Source organism: Pezoporus wallicus, unplaced genomic scaffold, assembly GCF_028554395.1.
Source record: "Pezoporus wallicus isolate ANWC-B61680 ecotype Strahan unplaced genomic scaffold, APGP_CSIRO_Pwel_v1 contig_3181, whole genome shotgun sequence".
Lineage (NCBI taxonomy): Eukaryota > Metazoa > Chordata > Aves > Psittaciformes > Psittacidae > Pezoporus > Pezoporus wallicus.
Window position 1 is genome coordinate 5,880,590 of NW_026641700.1, and position 23,460 is coordinate 5,904,049.

The following is a 23,460-nucleotide window of genomic DNA, read 5'->3' on the forward strand; positions in this document are numbered from 1 at the left end:
ATAAGGATAGTTCTCTTGTCTTTTCAATTTCCTGTTATATTTTGGACTTTTTTTCCTTAGAACTGAAAGACAGAATATACAGAGGAAAAATTCCCTACAAATCATGTTTTCCGTCATTTTACCAAACTGTTTATTTCATGTGCATGGCTACCTCACATATGTTTAAAGTGTCTCTCTCTCAAATTAGATGAAATTTTAACACATAATCTGCTTCTTTGCAGGTGAAGTGGGTTAAGCATGGGCCATGAAGTGGAGACATATGTGAAAAACATGCATTGTTCATCGTTTAACTCTTTTCTTTTTTTGGTTGGGGATTTTTTAATCTTCATCCTACGTGGAAGTTATCTTCTTATTATTTGGATGGAAAAGAAAGTCCATTTAATCTGATTTATACATAATAAAATACTTTTTCATTGTACTTTACTCAGTCCACGAAATAGATTTTTTTTATATTTAGCATTTATGTTGGCTGCTCTGTCTTAGCTGTGTGAATTTCTTTTAAAAATGCTTTATTTGCTAAGATATGTAATTCCATCTGTTCCAAACTATTTTTAAGTTTTACCTACTGTAAAACCACAGTTCCATTGTAAATTGCCTATGAAATGCCTAAAAAGTCGTTGTCTTATGTAAAGGCAACTGTAAGGATAATGGTGTTGCCAAGTGGCATGATTTTATCCTAAAATTAGAAATCTTCTAAAAAAACTTCCTTCTGACATAAATATTATTGCTGTTTGCCACGCAGTGTATTCTCCTTTTCCACTTACACTTATAGAACTGAAGATGCACATTCATATGATGAATGCATACCCTGTTTCTTTATAAAATGTGAAGGCAGAAGTTAAGCCTCTGTCTCCTGCACTTTAAGGAAGCTGTTCAGACTAAGTGATAGGTGGTAAGTAACTAGAGGAGGGCTAAGAAGAAACATTAAAAAGTAGTTAATTAAGTTGGTGAGAAGGAAACGATATATAATGGAAGAAGTTGGAATAAGGAACTTGAAGCAGAAGAGGCAATGTGGAAGAATCTGAAGAAGAGGAGAGGCAGACAGAGGAAGGTCCACAGGGGTATGAGAAGAAGGGCGTAATAAGGGAGAGATGAGCAAAATAAGGTAGAAGAGAATGAAGGAGAAGGTGGGAAGCACTTTATATGCTGATTTTCTTGCAGAAAAAGTCAGGAACATTAAACCAAGATCCTTTGTTGCATTTTGTCCTTTTTTCGTCTGTTTTGTCACGTGACACTTTGCCAGTTCAGTCTCTTGGCATTTAACAGTCTTCTTGCTAAGAGGACATGTTAAGTAGATCTGCATTTATTCTCTTAAGAAAATGTGAGTTGCTGGTTTCATGTGGCTGCAGCTGTGCAATATATGCTGCGTAGGTCAGACACCATTGAGAACTTGGCTTGGGCTTTGTCACCACCAGTCAGGTGGCCAACCACAGCACCACTGACTTCCATGCCGCTTTGAGGACAGTTACTGTTCTAGATCTTAAGTGACTTAATTGATATGTGTCTGTGTGAGTAACTTTTTCTAGTTGTTTCCTTTGGTTTAACATGTTTCATCTTAGCAGAGTGGTCTCCTCTTGTATCTAAATCTAAATTTCTTTCTGTGTTTTCTGAAGCATTTTCTGCCTTTATTCTCTCATTTCTTTGTCTTTTAGTTTTCTTTTACCCTCTAGAAACCTGTCTCATAGGGGAAGACCACAGTGCATAATGAAGGGAACAGTAACCCATTCTGGAAAAGGAGTTAGTTTTGTGTTTTCAGAACTGGTAGTGCATCCACAATGACAAAAGACTAAATACATTGCGAGGTCTTTGCGGTAATCTGTTGCTTATCTGGGAGTAAAGCTGGCGTAGATGGTGGGAAACTACTGGTTTCTGTGAATTCGATGACAGCCTTGCAAAGGAGATGAAGCTGCACCTGAGACATCTGAGTGATTTGATTTCAGAGGACCATTCTTAATTCTTTAGATGGTAGCACTAAAAACAAAGGAAAGGAAAAAGAACAAACGCAAACTCATCAGAATAGTGCACAAAACAAGAGAAGGGAAGAATTCTAGAGCTTTAGTTTAATTTTTTTCAGAGTGGAAAATTCTAGAACTGCATTGGCTGACTCTAGATTGACTTCCTCACACACATAATAGAAAGGTTTCTTTAAACTAGCACCTGTCCTAATTCAGCACTTTCTTAATGAAAGTTAATGAAAACAGGCATATTAATTGTTTGGTTTATTTTCTTCTGGAGCTAATCAAAATAAAATTTTAAATTAAATATTTCAAAACATGCCATGGGCCTCAATTGGAAGAAATGGTCCTTACAAAAGATTGCCTGCATGCAGTGTTGTGGTGTAACAGCCCAGGCATCTACTCTGATGTCTTCACTACGACAGTGGACAACACTAGATTCTTTTGAAAAGCTGCATGAAATGACAAAAAGCAACTCGTGAGTAGATTTCATCAAAATGTCTGTTAGTTAGAGATGGCCTTAAAATGTGAAGCATGAGAACTTTCTTTCTTTCCCAAACTTAATTTACTTTTTCATTTTGTAAGCCTAGATATTGTCATCTAGATGTTCAGTGTCCAACCCATTTTTGGAATCTGACATTATTGTTCTTAACTGTCTTTGCCAAGTTTTATAGTTTATTTGTTGAGACAATAAGGGTTTCCTTTGCAGTGTTTATGACATCGGATTATTTTTCTTATTATGAGTTGGTACTCATCATGCCACACAGGCAAGAGGTGGTTTTCAGCCTGTGGGTATATAAATTAAAATGGTATTTATATCGATTATATATATATATATATATATATGTATAATTTAGCATCCACACTCTGGATACTGTGTGTTTGTGTACGTATCTATATATCTGTAATTGTCTGTGTATCTATATATACACTATTCTGTGTCAGAGTAGTCCTTCAATCTCACAGTGCATGCTGACACACTCAACATTTCATTCTGTGTTGAGCTACCTGTGAATCTTAGTGAATGTCAGTTAAGACAAGGAAGTATTTACAGGGAAAAGGAACAGCCCATTGATTAATTCTTTTGTTACTTTATACTTGCTTTACAGGCCAAAGTTCAAAAAACATCAGTTCATCTCCAAGCATAGAGAGCTTGTCTGGAGGACGTGAATTTACAGGATCTCCACCTTTGTCTGCATCAAAAAAGGATTCCTTTTTCAATACAATCTCCCGCTCCCGTTCCCAAAGCAAAACTATGAGCAGAAAAGAGTCGGTGAGTTCTTTAACTTTTAAGTTGTTTTAATGTCACACTGCATTACTTGCTAGAGGCAATTATTTCTCCCATTCATTAAGCACTTGCACTTGTAAATGTTTCCCTAAGCACACATTAATGGCAAAAGCAGAAATAATCTATTTCAACTGTTTCTTTTGAGTAACATCTCCATTAAGGCTTCCATCCTATAATTCTACCTGAAATGAAACCATGAAAGAGCCTGTTTCCTGTGAGAAAGAAAAGTCTTGTAAGTGTATTTGCTTTTTTAGACTTTTGGTGTACTCATGAAGTTAATAAACAGTTCAGTGGGAAGCATGAATGCTCAGCAGATCCAAATATGTCCATCTGTTGTCCCTGAAATTCCCTAATACATGAGAGGTTTCCCAGTGTCTGTAGCATCTGTAGTGTGCAGTCACAGTTCTATTCTTGCACTGCTCTGACCTTCCGTTTGGCCACAAGAAACTATTATTTAAACAGATTGTTCTTATCCAAGAAAATCGGCTCTTATTGTGGGTGTGTTCCAGAGAAATTCTCATCCCATCAGAGATATTTTAGGACCAATACTTTGATAAACCTTATATACCATGGAGCTGGAGGATTCTTGTTTATTTTATGTTACCCACTCTCTTCTTGATGATTAGAAACCAGATATATAGTAGATGGAAAACTATGTTTTTTGTAAGGTGAAGGCATAGTGGTGTTCTCCATTCCGTTTTCTCAAATGGTTGCTCGTATAACTTCCTATTGATTTCAATGAGTAGGAATTGTAGTAACAATATTTCTGTATTACAGCATTCTTTAGGTGTTCAAAGATAAATACTATGCAGAAATTCAATCTGAACATCTCAGCATTTTTGTCTTTAAACAGCAGAATCTTTATTAATAGTCACACCATCTTTTCAATTTGATACTAAAACTGTTCTGATGAAATGCACAACTTTGCACAACTTTGTTCAGGTTTTGCTCACTGAAAGAGAAGGTTTAATTCTTGTTCCACATGCTATAATGTTGTCTAAAGGAAAGCTGTGTTTTGTGGTTAGTCAACAAGAAGCTATAATTTTGGTTTGTGTCCATTTAAGAGGAATTGAATTTAAAGCTAAAACAACAACTCTAATATCTATCTTCATGTCCTCATGAGTTGAAAAAAAAAAAATATATGACTATTGAACTTTTATTTTTATGTGGTTTAACAAGATCTAAATCCAGCTTTCATTTGCGACTTTTGTCCAGGCCAGAACTTGGGCATTTTGCACTAGTAGAGTTTAAGAATAGCTCCTCCATAGTTCTTAAAGGAGAGAGACATAGTTCTTTAGTGGGAGTCATAGAATCATAGAATAGTTAGGATTGGAAAGGACCTTAAAATCATCAAGTTCCAACCCCCCTGCCGTGGGCAGGGACACCTCACACTAAACCATATCACCCAAGGCCTCGTCCAACCTGGTCTTGAACACTGCCAGGGATGGAGCATTCACAACCTCCCTGGGCAACCCATTCCAGTGCCTCACCACCCTAACAGGAAAGAATTTCCTCCTTATATCCAATCTAAACTTCCCCTGTTTAAGTTTTAACCCATTATCCCTTGTCCTGTCACTACAGTCCCTAATGAAGAGTCCCTCCCCAGCATCCCCATAGGCCCCCTTCAGATGCTGGAAGGCTGCTATGAGGTCTCCACGTAGCCTTCTCTTCTCCAGGCTGAACATAGGAGAATTTGCCATTATAATAGTCATACTCAATTAGGATCTATTAATGATTAACATGTTTTTCAGATTTAAAAAAATAATTAAATAAATGAAAGTGATATTTGATTAATGCTTTTTTCAAGAATATTAGACAAATACGTATTCGTTAGAAAAGATCTGTAGATTATTCAGTAGATTGATAATGATAAACCAAGGAGAACATAAATTTTCAAAATAATTCTTTGAACTATGATGCATAATTTACATTGTAGCATTTTATAATTAAAAGCTAGAAAAGGTTTTAGGCTACCAAAATCTATTTCCTTATGACCTTTAATACAGGAAAAAGGATTTGGTAGCAGCTTCAAGAGGAAAGGGTTTAAATGTGTTGTCTATTGCTCAGGATGATGTTTGCTTTTTGTTTTACTGCAATTCTCCTGATACCTCATTTTCCACATAGAGAAGAAAACCCCAGAGAATTTATTCTGAGGTCCCGTAATAGTTACATCAGTATTCTCCAGTTGCTTAATTTACAGATATTTTCTGGAGGCAAAAGAAGGTGTGAATTCAGGTCTTTGGGTTTTTTTTATAAAACTAAACTGTTTTACCTTTTTACTCTAAATTATACAGATTATGTTGTTAAGTATTGGGGAAATTACCTTTGTTGGAACATAGTTGTGCATCAATCACTTTACAAAAAGCTGGTTTTAAAACCAGGCATTCCTGGTGTAGTGGATGAAAAAGAATCCATTTTCCCTTCATCTTTACATTTCTAATCAATGGAAATGGAATACATACATGAAAATACATCCTTCAACACGGAGTTAAAAAAAAGTGATTTTCACAGACCAGAAGACATCACTGTAACATTGTCATGGGATGAACAGGAATGTAATCATCACAGGTCACACCTGGAGTACTGGGTCCAGTTCTGAGTTCCCCAGTACATGACAAACATGGGCATACTGGAGACAGTTCAGTTACAAACGTGATGAGGTGACTGTGGCACCTCTCCTATGACATAAGGTTTTGAGACCTGGGACTGTTCAGCCTTGAGAAATTCTTTCTTGGCTTTGGGGTATCTTATCAATGTGTATAAATACCTGAAGGGGGGTGCAAAAAGCCAGGCTCTTTTCAGAGGAGCCCAGTGACAGGACAAGAGGCAGTGAGTAAAAACTGAAACAGTGGAGGCTTTGTCTGAACATCAGGAATCATATTTTCACTGTGCCCATGTTGTCCAAGGAGGTTATGGAGTCTCCATCCTTGTAGATACTCAAAAGCTGTCTGGACGCAGTGATCCTGCTTGAATTGCAGTTGGACAAGGTCAGCTTCAGAGGTCCCTTCCAACCTCAGTCATTCTGGGATCCTGTAATGGGATAAACTGGAATGTGACTTGTCTAAATTCTTTCCTTCCTAAAGCTGGTCCAACAAGCTGGGACTTTCTCTGGAAGAGTTGTGATCCAAATTGATGCTTAACTTGATTCATTGCCTCCAGGAAAAGGATGTGTCCATTCCTCATATTACAGACTTCTTAAGGTAGTGTCACTTGCATTATATTTAGTCTTCTGGATATTTTTTCCTCTCAAATGCAAAGATCAGTGGAAATACTTTTTTAGTGCTGTTGTCAGAAACAGATGTCCTCTGATTTATTTAGTTAAGGAAGTGGATCTACAGCCTCAGGGCTGAATGCACAACATCAGATCATGTTTTGGCAACCCTCGGTAGCCTGATGTTTTTCACATTACTATTGAGTGGCACTCAGCTGTATGTTAACGTGAGGCCCACTGAAAGACTGTTTTGAGCTCAGCGTTGACACGGTTCCCTACCCCTTTATACAATTTGTGTCTTTCTGACAGGTATAACTTAGTTTGCATTTGCTGAAGCCGTCTTCCCATAAACATGAACAGGAACTTTTAATCTATAATGCCCAGCAGTGCCCGTTATCTTCTGGCTGGGTCAGTCTTGCTGGAATAAAGTCCTGGAAAATTTCCTCTTGTTGCCTGCCTACTGCTATTTCCTTTTTGGCAGAGTTGGGAAATGGGGTGCATTTGTGGTCCGTTTGTTTCTCATGATGTTTCATTTACATCTCCAGCAACCATTAAGGACAGTCTACCACTCTCTTTGGCAAATAGGAAAGCTACTTAGACGTTGATTCTGACAAATAAGGTTGGCTGGTCTCACTTTCTGGCCAAATATTCTGTAAATTGCTTTCAGCCATAGAGGTATGCCAGAGAGGGAACTTTCAGGCAACAATATATCAATTTTAAACAATATAAACATTTTAAACCTTTCATTAAAAAAGAAAAACCACGGAAGAAAGACGGTTTTGACTAAAAACGAATCTGTGATTTGGAGAAACTGTATATTTTAATTAGTAAATTTCTTCATAAAAGGTTTCAAGTTGAGAAAAATCAAATTAGCCATTTGGAAAATATGTTAGTTAAAAAATTCCCAAGAAGCAAACATGTCTAAGGAAAATCTGGAGCAGTTTATTTTCTTTACCAGAATGATTTACAGACACGGCCTATTGGAATCCTCATTTCTTAGCAAAAAATCCTGAACAAAAAAGTCATGCATCATGCTGGTTTTGACTGTGCAGACTTTTTAATTAAATCAACTTTGACAGCGTATGCTATTGTCCCACAAGCAGGTAGAAACAACTGTTACTGTCTGTGATTTACATAGCTAATCTGAAGTTAGTTTTTAGTACCCCTACAGGTTAGAAAATTAATGTGTGTCATTATTTTCAATTAAATAGTCATCTGCTCTACTGGTTTAGGAATCTGTGTTTAAGCATACAAACACGACAGTTTTGCTGGAGTAGAAGTGGTATACAAAAATCAAACAGATAGTAAAATAAATACTAAGCAACCACAAGTAGCAAATCATGCATGCAAAAATTTCTTTGAAGAAGAGCATGCCTTTTGTGCATAGTACACATCTTGGGTACTTTTTTGTTCCATATATCTTTCCCTGACTATTTTAAAATCTCTTTAATAAATTTTAAGGATGCCAAAAGTTTATTTTGAAATACAAATGCTATGATGAAATGCCTTTTTTTTAATTAAGCATCATAAAATGTGCCCGGAGTCAGTTAGTATACAACAGTCAATTCCTTGATCAGTATGCTGGATTTGTTAGTCCTAAAGTTAAAAACGTGATGATTGTTCGCAGTGCCATTGAGCTTAATGAGCTTCAATGCCTTAATATTTAACTGCAGTTAATACTGGGGAACTTCTGTCTTCCTTATTCTGGTGTGATGGGCCAATTCAGACACCTGAAAAAATGCAGTTTAGTCAGTACTTCAGCAGTTGTCTAATATTAGGGATAGATGAAAAGAGTATTAAATCTGAGGTGCTGCCAGGTCATGTGAACAGAGTTTGTAGAAAAACCCCTCAGATATTTTGGAAGTGTGATTGTGTTCTCCATTGCCTTCTTCAGCTCCCACAGCATGCTGTAAGTCAAATGAAAGAGCTGAAAACGGTACAAGGAAAAATAAGCTTTCTTTTAGATTTTTTTATTAGAAATACTTGCAAGTTTCCCATAATTTAGTGAAACGACAGCTGTATGCATGAGTGGCAGCTTTGAATCCTAATGCTCCTTATCTTTTTTGGAGTGATTCATTTCAGGGGAAAGAAACTGTACTGTGATAAAAACAGGAAGTTAATTGCTTAGGAAAAAAAAAAAATGAATAAAACCTCAAGTGGCTCTGCAGTGCTTTTTCTGTCATATTATGAGCAATAAAGATGTATACAGAACAGATCTGTGGGGCCATTTGGAAGATTTTTAAAATGTCAGTGTAAACTGTCATCTTTCTCTGGTACAAGGGATTTTCAGCTACATGCAGCCGAGTTATACTTACAAGTAACTTCTGCAGAGCAGCAAATTAGAATGATATCATTTGAAAGAAGTAAGAACCTTTCAAATTATTGGGCAGCCCCTTAAAACTGTCAGGGAGAATTTAAAAACTACCAGAACTATGAACGAATGAGACTGTCAGCAGTGTTTACAAATGGATCAAAGTGACTTGGGAGCCAAGAAGTGCTATCCTTCACTCCAGAAGCAGGTACAGGACTTGCTCTGTGCAACCTCTTCCAGTACATTGATCATGAAGCTAATGTTTCAGCATTCCAGTGGCAAAGCAAAATACAGCTGAGGATCTGTGTTGGTGGTTTGAGCTGCCCTTTTTCCTGTTCAGTGGAAATCTCATCCCTTCATCCTGCTCTTTTAAGATATCACCACAAAATTACTGTCCATTTCTGTGAAAAGCTGAGACCTGCACTCAACTCTCCACAAAACCGTGGGCATGGATGAGAAACATCTCTCTAAATCAGGCTCTTGTTTTTGTTGGGGGTTTCTGAGCGGAAAGGGTTTCTGTGTTTGGGAGATTCTTTTCCCACTGAAATAAACTGTAGGTATGTGTTTAATAGCTTGATTCATATTTTTGTCTGTTTGGTTAAATCAAATCCTTCCCTATATAAACAACAAAACTTGTACTTCTGTTCTTTTAACAATGTAGTATAAATAGTGTGTATTTGCAGTCCCTTCCTAATCACTATACTTAAGTTTTACCCTCCTTAAACTCTGAATAATGTAATAAAAGATTCTAAAACCCCTAAGTAAAAGCTCCTGATCTGGTCTGCATCCTCAGGCATGTTAGGAATCATATCAAAGGGCAAATACATCCATCCTGGACAGAGAAGGATTTAGTGAAACTATTTTGCAACTGATGCTTAAAAAAATGTAAATGAGTGTAAGTTTAACAAACAGTGTACTTTGAGAGTCCTTCATAAAGGACTGGGTGTATGTTGAACTGGGTGTATACTAAAATTTATGTTAATTCAAGCAGCAAAATTAAGAAACAATTACTTAAGTACATGACACTTAATCAACCATTTCAATAACATTTAATTAAATATTTTAGCAATCCAGTCAGGATGCATGGAGCATGAACTTTGTTCATTGTGGAATATCTGTATATTAATCATTCCATATCCACATGCACTCAAGAATACTTATATTAATACACAGTGTTTCAGAGAGCTCAAAAATCATAAAACAGTCGGGGTTTTCCCCTGTTCGTATTTCTCTCACATTTGCCACAGTGGGCTTATGCAGTCTTAAAGACCAGCAATGTGTGTACCAGATGGGCAGAAAGCCCTTCAGATGTGATACCAAAACATTTGCCTATGTGTTTATTTATAGCTATTTCCAAAATACTTACAGTCATACCATCGAAATTAATGTCTCAGTTTTATTATTTGTGAGGAAATACTCCAATATGATTAAGCTAATGAAGTCTATGCTGGAGAGAGTCCAGCGCAGGACAACTAAGATGATTAAGGGAGTGGAGCATCTCCCTTATGAGGAAAGACTGAGGGAGCTGGGTCTCTATAGTTTAGAGAAGAGGAGACTGAGGGGTGACCTTATTAGTGTATATAAATATATAAAGGGGGAGTGTCACGAGGATGGAGCCAGGCTCTACTCAGTGGCAAACAATGATAGGACAAGGGGTAATGGGTACAAACTGGAACACAAGAGGTTCCACTTAAACTTGAGAAGAAACTTCTTCTCAGTGAGGGTGACGGAACACTGGAACAGGCTGCCCAGGGAGGTTGTGGAGTCTCCTTCCCTGGAGACATTCAAAACCCGCCTGGACACATTCCTGTGTAACATTATCTAGGTGTTCCTGCTCCAGCAGGGGGATTGGATTAGATGATCTTTTGAGGTCCCTTCCAATCTCTAGCGTACTGTGATACTGTGATACACCGAGAGAAACCTTTTATCAGCATTTCTGTTCAAAGGGATAATTTCTGTTACCCTACAGCTCTTTCTGTTCTTATCTATTCCCTTACCAAGTGAAATGCATTTTCTCAGTTGTTCAGTGCCTACCCATCCAGTCAGTTATGCACAATTTTTTGTTTTCCGTAGATCTTCCATCTTTTTATGCTTTTTATTTTCCATCTCTTTCTCGCAGTCCCATAGTGCAATGCCAGCAGGTGGACTTGTGCAGGCAGCAGACTCATATGTCTTGTGTCTGCTTGCAAAACAGATCTCTTTCCATCCCTGCTTTCTTTGTCTCTAGGCAAGAGCTTTCTCCGTTATTCATGTTCATCCTTCTCCGTCTTCCTGCTTAGGTAAGGTTATCTGAGGACAAAAGTGGAGTATGTTTAAGAGGAAAATACATGCAGGTTAGATGAAAACAAGTTCTACTCATTATCCAGTAGCACAGTTGCTCTGCAACAGCAAAGCTGATGCCCTTGGAAGCTGTTCCAGTGATAGGTTCAGCATAGACTGCTGCTTTGGAAAATGCCCAAGCCCATGGTCCTTTGCCACTAATGTCTCCAGCAAACTAAGCTGACTCCAACAGTGCGACACTAGCAAATTGAGTTTGAACTGTTCAAGATGGAAATTCAACAGCAGGACCTGGTGTTTAGAAGCTGTGAGCCAAAGTTTCAGCTATTTTCAGGATTTTAATTGAAATGAAATGGGTCTTTCAGGGGACTAGGGATGATCCTCTGAGGCTCCATCTTTCATTTTCTTCCAAATATCACTTGCTGTAAATATTTTTACATAAATAAACATTAAATCAAATAAATACCTTATTATTCATCAACACAACGAAACAGGTGTTTTGCCTCAAAGTCACTAATTTTCTTAGTAGAGATTATAAATATAAATTATAAATATTTTTTACCTTGCTGTCCTCTGTCTTCATAAAACTAGAGGGCAAAGAAGAGGAACAAAGAGTTATTCTGATTTGGAACAAGAAGAGAAATAGCTGACCACAAACTTATTTCTTGCATATCAGAAAAGCTACCAATACATAATGCATTAAAAGACAGGTATATATATTTCACTCATCTTCAAATTTAAAGAGTAAGAAAACCATAATTTTTCTTGCATTTTAAAAACGTGTGTCTCCTTGAACAATGCTAACTAAAGGATTAGAAATTTGATTGCTGGAAGGGCAGGTTTCTGGGTCATTGACTATTGTGAATTAGAGTTGCAGCCTTTTCATTTTTATTGGGGTTTGTTTGCCAGTTTATGAGTTGAGTTTTTCAAGTACTGAAAGGGTGTCTTTTTTATTTATTCATTTAATCCTTTAACAATAATATGTTGGTTCTGTTTACATGTTCATAGCTTTGTATGATGCCATCCCTTTCTGTTGTTACTAAAAGCACACAGAGGAAATCTGGAACATGCTAATGCCCAAAAATATGTGCCTCTGCAGGTGAATGCCTTCTAGCGTTTTAATTTATTGGCAGGTTCATCTTGGTCTCATCCTTGTTGAACATTTTTATCCATATTATAAAATTCTTTTCTTGGTTTTGGTACTTGTTTTCAGTCAGAGTCCTCCAAAACAAACAAAAAAAAAAAATCATTTGTTTGCAGTGTTGGTACATAACCTGGTTTAAGTTGGCTCCTAGCAATCACAGTGGATATTTTGTTGACTTCTCATTTTCTTCTTTTTCTCAGTCACATTCCCCCACCATTTTCAGAGAGCTGTCACAGACGTATGTCCACTAAAGATTATGCAGTGGCAGTTCTGTTTCGGGTTTTAAAATAGGTTATTATTCCTCTGAACTCACTGCTTTGAGCAGAAGAGGATGCGTCATGCCCTGAAATGCTTTAATTTGGGGAGCACTGCTTTTTGAATGTAGACTTTGAGGATTACTTTTTACCTAATTCATTTGTGCTGACTCTGATGTCTCCTGATGTATTGTGGGACATACAGTGCTGCCAGAGAGCAAAATTTGTGTGGGAAAGCAATAGGCCCAAGTAATGATAAGAGAGAGGAGAAAAGGGGGAAAAAGAAAAGTATGCTTCTGTAGGTTTTGTATTGCCCTTATCCGTCTTTAAGGTGGATAACTATACCACTGTTTCATTTATTAATCTGACAGCGTACCTATCTGTGCTTAAAGGGTTCAGATACTAGGAAATCATTAAAATAAGTAACAGCAAGTTTAAAGTCCTATTTGCTAATCTGAGTAACTGTGCCTACTAGCACTACCCAGTGAAATTAAGAGATTAAATAAAATTAAAAAAGAAAGAAAGACTTCACTACATGAGCCACCTCAAACTATCCAGGGATTGTAGAAGCAGTCTTTTATAATGGTGTAAAACAAAATAATAATCAGGAGTTAAAATGGTGTAAAATAAAAGCATGACTCGAGTTCACTGTGCATGCAAGTCCAAAGGAACCAAACATATGTCTGTAGGATTTATCTGAAAAATACTGTACTTAAAATATTTCATGTTGATGAAAGTATACTCAAAATAATAATAAAAATCCAAACAACCTGGCATTTGTGAAGATGTGAAGAACAGAAAACATCAGTAAGGTGTATTTGGAAATATATTAAGCATGGGGATACTTCAGCTACCGCAGAAATATTGGCAGGTAATGATTCAGCATAGGAAATTAGTACATAACCTCTACTTCTGCAGGAGGTAATACCTGAAGGCGGTATCTGAACTTCTTTGTGTCCAACCAGGGTAATATATTAATATCTGAAATTATTCAAATATATGCAGATGTTTCACAAGTAGCAAAATAATTCTCAATGTAAAAGTGATGATACATATTTCATCCCTGACACTGCTATGCATGGCGAACTTGCATCCAATCATTTCAGCCCCTTCCACATAGAAGAAACTTTCCCTAAATGTCTGCAAAGCAAATGCCTTCTGAAAACTCTCCTAAAAATTCCACTCTTCCATCGGCCGCTAACATGCTGAAGCCGTATCTGTAAGACTGACTAATACAGCCATATTGTTTCCATGTCCTCCCCATATGTGTGTCTGCAGCCATCTGTTGTCTCTTGGCTTACATTGCTAAGTCCTTTAGAGAAGCGGGTTTTCTTCTGTATGTTTGTATGGCACCCGGCAGAGCAAGGTCTTGGTCCTGATGAGGGCCCATGAGTGATACAGTCAAATAATAGATAAGCCAAATTACTACATGAAGTAATTAGAATTTTGTTTTCAATTCCACTGTATGCAATTCATTGTTCAGAAACAGTGCTTTCTAGTTTAAATGTCAGCATATGCTGCGGACTATTCTGTGGCTGACATAGATCATAAAAGGATTATGGGAGTGTCAACCAACATTCAGCTGGTTCAAGATTAAAAGGTATTGTATTTGGTGGTAATATAAATATTGTATTTAATTGTTAGGTTCAAAAATGAAAGCTGAGTAAGTTCGCACAAAATGGAAGCAGTAGCCACTGCTATGTACTCCAGCAAAATTTGCATAAAATCAAATGAGAAAGCAATTTATGCCATGCATCTGAATCTTGTTTGACATGTAAAATGCTACTGATTTCCAAAAGGTATATTCTGTGTATATTTCCTGAATAAGCACTTAAATACTGGTAACTCTTATCAACTCCCTGGCTTCAGGATTTCCATGTATGAATCTCATTTTCCCATTATTTTCCTCATCAGAGTTATTTTCTAATTTATCCTGCCAATTTGCCAGCAGCTCAGGGGATGTTTCCTTTATGTTCTTCTTTTGAATACTGAAATGTGACTGGGCAAATTAATACAGGAAAAGTAGCTGTTAACAAAAAAAAGTGCAAGAAATCCCTGATCTGAAAATCTGTGTAGTCTTGGAGAGTATTTCGGACAGCACCCTTACGTGTTTATGTCATGACATGCCTTTTTCATTACACTTTAGCTGACCTATCATTCGCCAGCATCAGACAACATACCAGATAGACTGGTCTTTTTCTCTGACAGAGTTCTGTCACTTTTTGTGTTATGTTTTAAATTTCAGCATTATTGCTTAAACACCTTAAATACCTGTAAACACTCTTCTCTTTGAAGATAGTTTCTTTTCCACTGTACTTAACACTTGGTAGTGCTGCCAAGTTAATTCATATTCAGGATTCAGCTTTAAGATGAATGGAGTTTTGCTATTCGAGGTGTTCCTGAATGAAGTGTTTGCATATATATTGTTGTAAGCTTTTCACAGCAGAGTTTACTCTTCCTTCATGCATAAAACAGGCAAAATACATTTTTTCTTTCATTTCCTGAGCAGTAAGACTGAAAACTAAATGGTATTATGAAAGAATGATGTTACAGTCCTGATTTTGTGAGTTCGTGTCCCTGTTTTCCATACGTCTGTGTTAAACTACATGTCACGTATTTTGGAGAAAATTTGTTTAAACTGATAAAAACAAGGTTGATAAAGAGTGGTTTCTTCTAAAACTGTGTTTCTTCAGACTTTGGCTTGTGTATGGTGCTATATTCCAGTGCCCTTATCATGTCCGCAACCCTTATTGCAGCTTGTAAAGCGAACAGCTGTAAAAGAGTAGGATTGCAATGTCAAAACTGTAAAACTTTCTATAATCTGTTCTTGAATGTGCTAACCATCTTCAGCTAGTCAAAGCTGCTTTTCTGAAACGGTAAAATTTGATGAAAAACAGGATATGGTAGCGGCATGGCTGATCTCATTATCAGCTCAGGAGAGAGCAAAGGATATAAAAAATTTACTTCCATAGCTGTCTTTGTAAAGGTGAGAAGATAGATGAAAGGAAAGGTAATAAAAAGGGAAGAGCGAGCTTTGGACAAATGGAAAGCACCGGAACTGTATAGATTGGTGGAAAAAATAGCAAAGAAATGGCAAATAATTAATCATAAAGCAATTAGTTTTCGTGTCAAAAGAAAATAGGAAGTGTAACAATGTAAGCAAAGTTCTGGATGTGGCTAAGAAGACAAATACGAGAAACATAAATGTAAGAAGTCAAGTGTTTTGCAGATTAAGTCTTGCCACAGTAAGGAAAATAGTTGGAGAAGTGTATATGGAGGTATTCAAATAGAGTCTTGCTTTGACTTGAGGCATAAATACTATACCTGCTTCATATTGTTAGTGAAATGTAAATCAGTGTGGCATCACAAATCATATGCTTCCTTTTCATTCTCCAATTCAAGATGTTACTGATTATCTGTAAAGCTCTACATCATCTGGAATGTTGAAGGTGTAGAAAAGTTTTCTGAGGACCCTGGGACTAAAGTTTCAGAAAGTATCATTAAGTTGGTTTTCTGCAAGACTGCATCATTCAATTTGCATATCTTGGTCTCCTACGTCTGATGCATGGGATTCCTTTGATTTTCTGCTTGATTTGTTTTTTCTTCCTCATAATGCAGCTCCCAATATTAGAAAATATTAAGATTATATGCTTTATGGGTTGTTTGATAAGTTGACATAGATTTTTTTATTTTGGTTAGTAACTGAAATGATTTACTTTCATTTTGTGGTCAACGAGTTAACCTTTGAGTTAGCATTGGCAAAATGAGTTTGAATCACTGTTCACGTGTTTCTGGTACTGTGTGTCAGATCAGCTGAAAGGTCAGTTTCTCAAGGAAGCATAGACCATACTGGTTTTCTCTTGACTTACATTTGGCCTGTTCAAAGAATTTCTAAGTCTCTGTTCATGCATAAGACAGATCAGATCAGCACTATAATTTGTAAACAAAATAAAAATGGTGTCCAGGGTACTTGTTTTCTCAGCACAGTGGAACACTAAAGTTGGCACTTAGAGAAAAGCCCAGTGGATACTGTCTGTACAAGCATTGAGAGCATCTGCACAGCAATGGCTATAAATCAGTTGTTTCATCTATTACTGCTAAAGAATTTGACTTTAGAATAATGAAAAAAAAAGTCCTTGTTTTTCTGAGGGGTTTTGTGATTTTGCTGCTTACCTGTACAAAACATTAAAACATTCGTAGTTTGCAGAACATATTTAAAAAGATGGTGTGAAAAAATTAGTCTCAGAAATGTTGATTAGAAGATACCTCTGCTCAAGCTGCTACTTGGAGCAGGATAATCCCTAACATTGGATCAGGCCAGTGGCTTTGAATAGATACTCTACCACTTCTGTGAGCAGCCTTCTTCCAGTGCTGCACTGCTCTTCTAATAAAGATTAGTTTCCTAATGACCAGTTTGAACCTCCCAAGGAGAAATTTTGGGCCATGGTCTCTTCTATACTGTTTGGTCCTGCTGAGAAGAGTTTTATTACATGATCTGTGAAGCTCCATCTAGCTGCAGGCTCCCAGCAGATCCCCTTAGGCTCTTTGCCAAAATAAACAAGCTCAGCTTCCTCAGCCTCTCCATTAGACCTGTAACCGTCATAGTAGCCTTGCACTGGACCCCCTCCAGTTTCTCAACATCCTTCTTGAACTGGAGACCCAAAACATTATTCCAGGTGAGGGCTCACAAGCACAGAGTAGGTAAGGGTAATGACTTTCCTGGATCTGCTGACGACATTCCTCCTAATATAGCCCATTGCACTGTTTACATTATTTGTGGTAAGAGAACCTAATTAGTTTATAAACAATTCAGCAGCCACTGTAGCCTCTAAATCCTTTTCAGCAGGCCTGAAACATAGCAAGTTCCTTCCGTGTCTGCACTGCTGCACTGGGCTTTTTCTCCTCAGGTGCAGAATTTTGCACTTACTGAAGTCTCTAAAACAGAAACCTCAAAATGTTTCTCTTGCCTAGGCTTCCAGTGTCTCATGGTGCTTCTCAATTGAAGTTCTACCAATCAGCACTGCAGCCACACCTCCCGATTTTGCCTCATCTGAAAATCTACTGAGTGTACATTCTGTCACTTCATATGGGCTGTTGATGAAGATACTGAGCAGTATCTTCATAGCAGTCCATTAGTTACTGTGCTCATTTCCAATCACCATCTGGACATCAAGTCACTGACTATTCTTTGAGCTTAGGGGTGTGACCAGTTTTCAGCCTCCCTAAAATCCTTTTGTTCAGCCCATACTTTGTCATATTATCAATGATGATGCTTTTGGAAATGTGCCAAAAGCCTAATTAAAGTAAAAATATATTGCATTCACTGCTCCCCCTTCATCTGCATGGCATATCATTTGATCATGGTGGGCAAGCAGATTGGTCAAGCATGATCTGCTCTTCGTAAATCCTTGTTGACTTTTCTCGATTATTGTCTTGTCCTTTACATGTTGGAAATTGATTCCAAGAGGACATGCTCCACGATTTTTCCAAGGACTAAGGTGAGGCCAACAGTTTTATCATTTCTTAGATCCTCCTTCTCTTTTTTCTTTAATATGGATGTAAACTTAACCTTTCTCCAGTCATCGAGGATGTCCTGTAATAGCAGTGATTTTTCATGATCACCAGTGGTGTTGCAATCACATTGTGAGCATTTTCAGCACTCGTGGATGTGACGATTCGTTGTGGCCCCATGTATTTGAACACATACTGCTTCTTCAGGTATTCACAGAACTATTTTCCCCACCCCACCCCTTTAGACATCCCTCTCCTTCCCAAACTGTACATTAAGAGATCTGGGAGCAGACTTAGCCAAAAAATCAAGAGGCAAAAATGGTATTGAGGGCTGCAGGCTTTTCTGTGTCATCCATCATTATCTTATCTCCCCTGTTATGCAGCAGACCAGTGTTTTCTTTGAACCTCCTTTTGTTGTTCTAGTCCTTGTAAAATCTCTTCTTGTTCCCTTTACTGTCCCCCATTATTTTAGCTCCAGATGGGTTTTGTTCTTCCTAGTTTTGTTCCTGTGCCCGAACAATGATTATGTGCTTTGTTTCCTGTCATTGTCTCCACATATGTGCTCTCCATTTCCACCATTTCCATCTCCATATGTGCTTTTCCCATTTTAGCTCATTAAGAAGCTCCTTACTCAGCCAAGTGGACCTTCTGCATATTTTGTATGTGCTGCTTTCTCATGCATTTCTGGGTTAGATCTCCTTCCTATGGCAGTCCTCTGCACTAAGCAACTGTTACAAAGATGTTATTCCCCTTCTTTTCTAGGTATACCTGTTCTCTAAGTCATCTTTCCTCATCAAAGTGGTTGCCACAAGCAAAACAGTGAAAGCTTAGCTAGTGCTAACAAATATGCACCCATGTGTGGTTTACTGGATACATCTGCTAATGTCCAGGTTTTTTTTTCCCTTTGCTATAGGATTAGAGAGAAACACTGCCAGGAATCCAGTCCACCAGGAGCCCTGCATTCACTTTTGAACTGAAATGGTTTTACATCACTGTATCATTGGTGTATGCATGAATAAACATGAAAAAAGTCAGAACATTAGGTGACCCCAGTCATTTGGCAACACCACAAATGGAAGGTCCATGCAGGCAAGAAACCTCCTGAGCTAATGAGTCTGCTGGAAGAGTCACCAAACTCTCACTATCACTCACCACCTTCTCTTGTTAGCACTCTGATATGGTGTCCAGCCTGAATTCTTCCCCTGAGGGAACTTGTTCTTCCCCTGTGCTGCCTGGGCTCTGCACCACTGCTGCCCTAACTCCCAAGGTACCAGTTCCCACCCTCTTAGGAGTGCATGCCTTCTTCCCACTCCATCTTGCCTCAGTTGCACCTTCCCTTTCAGTTGTATAAGCTTTTACATTTTAACAGATCCTGTCAATCACCTGTTTGCCATCCCTCATGCAGTACAACACATTTGCCTCTTCTTGCAGGGCTTTACCTGCTGCTGCAGCAACTGCAACAGAGCAAACCTTCCACCAGGGAGGTTGCGCTCAGGGTGCAGAGAGGTTGCCACAGCACTGCAAGTGACAGCAGGGGCAGGACTTATATCTTGTAGCAAGTCATCACCATTTGAGTGTTGTCTTCTTATGCACATCTGGGTCTTCCATGTGTCAAACGCCGTGTTGGCTGTCTTGCTTATTTGCACATCCCACTGGCAGCACTCCTTGGTGCCCTTCCTGAGGGTGCCAAATAAGTCAGGAACTCCAAATGCATTTGCATAGCCTTGTGCAAGATTTCCCACTTGGCAGGAAAGCCTCCTTTGGCACCTCCTTTGTGAGTGCTGGGTCTGCTGAATGTTTCTGCTCCCCATGCTGGATCCTAATGAGCTAAAAGAACAGTGGATGTAGTTTACTCAGCAGCCATCTCATTTGCCAAATGAAGAGGTTAGTTTCAGATTCTATTCAAGTGGATAGAGCTGTCCAAAAGCATTTTAAGATCAATTTACTGCACTTTTCATCCATGAATGAGAAAAAAATAGTCGGGGAAACATGTTTCATATTCACTTGTAGGAGATAAACTGGGTTTCAATTACTGGCTAATGATTTTAGAATTTGATTATGTTATTTTATAGTAAAATACTCAAATACTGATGCCTTTCCCTGCCTTACAGCTGCGCTTGTGGTGCAGTGGTAATTTAAAATTTACGGGAGATTATTTTTTGCAGTCACTAGCTGTATGTGCTGGGAGCAGGTTTTCTGCAGAGACATTGCTTGAATAGAAATATCAATGCAGATATGTTTGTATAGGCTGTGACAGAACTGCAGACTTTTGCCAGGCTGGATGTGGTTCTGGGCAACCTGGTCTAGTTCAAGATGTCCCTGCTCATTGCAGGGGGGTTGGATTAGATGACCTTTGAAGGTCCCTTCTAACCCAGGCTATTCTGAGATTCTATAAATGAAGTTACTCATTGAGCAACTATAAATTTGCAACATAAAATGGCTTACATGGTCAAAGTGTAAAATAAGGTGAGAGTATATTAACATAAGGAAATAGCAAAGAAAAAAATTTATAGTTTCTGCAGATTGTAAGTGGGAAGAAAAAGTGTGAAGGGAAGAAGGTGGTCTTGCAAAATGCTATTGTTAAATTTCTTTCTATTTATCAATTGATTTTGTATATATGCTGCATTGGTACAAAGTTTCCTTTGCTTAGATCTGACTCAGTTTCTGGGGTTAAGGTAACCTTTAAATCAAGATTGATTCATTCTTTATTCTTGCTGATCAGCTTTAGATTTTTTTTCATTTGAAACATAATTCACACTCTAACGTTCAGCAACCTCCATCAAACAAGACTACATTGGAACTGCAAAACTCCTAAGAAAATTGAGAGACTAAACAGTTATTTTTCTTTTATCTGAATATCTTGGATTCAGTTGCATACTTAAACAAAAAACTGCTTAATACGGTTTGTGACTAAGCTCTGAGGGAACTTTTCCAAAGGAGTGCTGAACTTTCTCTGCAGAATAGTTTTCAAAGTCAAGACTGGATGCATTTCTAAATCACCAAACAAAGGAGTTCAAAGAGGAATTCGTAGCTGAGGTAGTGCCCATTGCTTAGATAGGGCATGTGGCTAGATAATAATGTTTCTCCTCAGCCCTAAATTCAAAAATATTTTTTAATTCATGTTTTAAATTACTCAGTGCTTTTAAATATAACATGATTTAGAGTAATCACTTATGGTACATGAGTTTTCACCTGAACATTACATAAGGCGCATAGAAGTGCAGGTTTTTCATGCAGCTAGAGCATGATACGAAAGTAAATATGCCAAAATACTTGGCAGTAATGCATCCTTGAGGTATGGTATTAGGTCTCATGAAATACATGTTTTGAAATAATAATAAAAATAATAATTCTGAGGTTTCAGAGGAATTGCTGTGGAAATTATTCTGCCAGAAATAAGAAGTTTTCTCATTTGGTGAGTTTTTTACCACCATTGCTGTGGTACTGTGTTTGCACAAGCAAAACCAGGTAGCTAATCTGTCAAATAAATACAAATTGTCTTGGGTCCATGTAGACAGATTTTTATTTGACTCTTTAGAAGGAAAAAGAGTAGTCTTAGCAAACACTGAAACATTAAAACTAAACCCTGTTATTGCCATGAAATGACAAAAGAATATAAAATTATTTTAGGAAATACAGTTGGAAGGTGATTCTCTTTATTTCCATAATTTTCTCAAGAACCAAGGATAGGAAAAATTAAAAGATGTCTAAGCAAGTCAGGGGTTAGCTTACCACTTTTACTGTGTATTATAGAAAGTCGGGGGCGGGGGAGGGAGTTAATGCTAATAATCTGTTAATTGTAGGAGGAGGAATTGGAGGCCCAGATTTCATTCCTACAAGGACAACTAAACGACTTGGAAGCCATGTGCAAATACTGTGCAAAGATGATGAACACACATCTTGGTAAGTGCAGTACTCTCTATTAACCTGTAAATCTTTATGAAGGCTCTTTTCATGTTTGTATTACAACAAAAATAGTATTTATGTAATACAGTACCTAGTATTTTATAAGCCATGAAGAAGATTGAACTGATATATACTCAGTTTTCTGTTAATGCTGCTAACCACTGTGTGAAACTATGCTGTCATAGTTTCAAACTTGGGAGTATGATACCCACTGATGATGCTAAAAAAATCATAGAGGCATTGGCATAGATGCCCTGTCTGTTTCTAAGACTTTTTGTATTGTAAGGAATGTTGTGGAGATCACAGCAGTCCCAGAATGATACTTGATGGATGCAGTGATAATTATATAAAATTAATACACTTTCATTAAATGTAGCATCTTCACAGTGTATGACTATTTCTCTACCAGGAGGAATATAGTAAGATACAAGTCAATACACTGGGAAAAGAACCAGCAAAGACTCCAACCTAAAATTTGATATAGATATTGTGAAGCCTAATCAGAGAAAGTAAACAAAAAGCTTCAATCACTTCAGGTGTGAATATGCGCAGATGTGCTTTGATAAGAGCAGTACTTTTAAACTGTATTGAACCCCACTCCAAAATTTAGTATATTTAATTGTGTGAAAAAGCATTGTTGCTAAGAAATCAGGGTACAACTGCAGTAATTTTAAGGTTTCTTTACGGCCTGCAACAGTTAAACAAAATAAATACAAATTTAATCTTTCAGTGGATAGAATTAAGTATATGATACCTAAGTTTGCCAGGTCAAAAAGATCAGATGTGAAAGCCATTATACTTGTATTTTCATTTTCTTTTTTGTGGGTGTTTTAGTAGCCACTGTTACGAGCCTAGGTAAAGCTATAAATATTGCGTTATTTGAAAGTTTGAAATCACAGCCTTCAAAAACTGAGTGTAAACCTCTAACCCCAGCAGCTTTAGTCTGATATATTGTATTGCTTCTGTGAGGGTGCCATAACAATAATGAGTCTAGAAGCAAGCAAAAGGGATAAATTATGAGCTACTGAAATGATGGGGAAAAGATTACTGTGTCAAGAAGAAACACTGAAGATTCCTTCCTTTAGGAAAGAAGAGTATTTAGCAGGGGTATCAGTTCAAGCACAAGCATAAGTATTTCACCAGCTACAGCTCTGGACTAGAGTTCAGAATAAAACCAGACAGAGATACCGGGAATAGTCTGTCTTTGGGTGCTGGATCCATGAAGTGAAAGCAAAGGATTTGTGGTAATATCCAGGTGTTGAATTCTTTTTCCCAGATATGTTAGAAACAGAAACATTTAGTCTAGTAGTCTCCAGTAGTCTACTGAGAGCATTGTGAAGCCATTTGTTACCCCCTCAAGACAAGGAACCCCCTATCCACCTGTGGCTGCAGCGTGTACCATGGCACTTCTGCAGTGCTCTCAGAGCCTTCCAGCCTAGTTCCTTCTAAGTCCCACTATTTATATTTCTTCACAATATTCCTGCATGTCTTGTCAACATCATGGGCTATTAACTTTGTAAATTTGGGTTACATTAATGTGTTTAAGTCATATATAGTTTAACAGTTATGCATGATAAACAGAGCACAGGGGAGACTGAGATCC

At 37.7% G+C, this 23,460-nt stretch overlaps 1 protein-coding gene across 6 annotated transcripts in view; it reads left to right on the forward strand.

Moving 5' to 3' along the window:
* Nucleotides 1–23,460, forward strand: part of TBC1D5 (TBC1 domain family member 5) — a 251,111-nt gene that overhangs the window by 206,276 nt on the left and 21,375 nt on the right. For 3 of the 6 annotated variants that reach the window (XM_057424934.1, XM_057424935.1, XM_057424937.1), the window contains 3 exons: nt 3,065–3,228; nt 17,906–17,938; nt 21,755–21,854. In XM_057424934.1, the coding sequence (XP_057280917.1) occupies nt 3,065–3,228; nt 17,906–17,938; nt 21,755–21,854 (297 nt within the window). The remainder of the gene's footprint in view (nt 1–3,064; nt 3,229–17,905; nt 17,939–21,754; nt 21,855–23,460) is intronic. The other 3 variants (XM_057424936.1, XM_057424938.1, XM_057424939.1) reach the window with 1 other exon arrangement.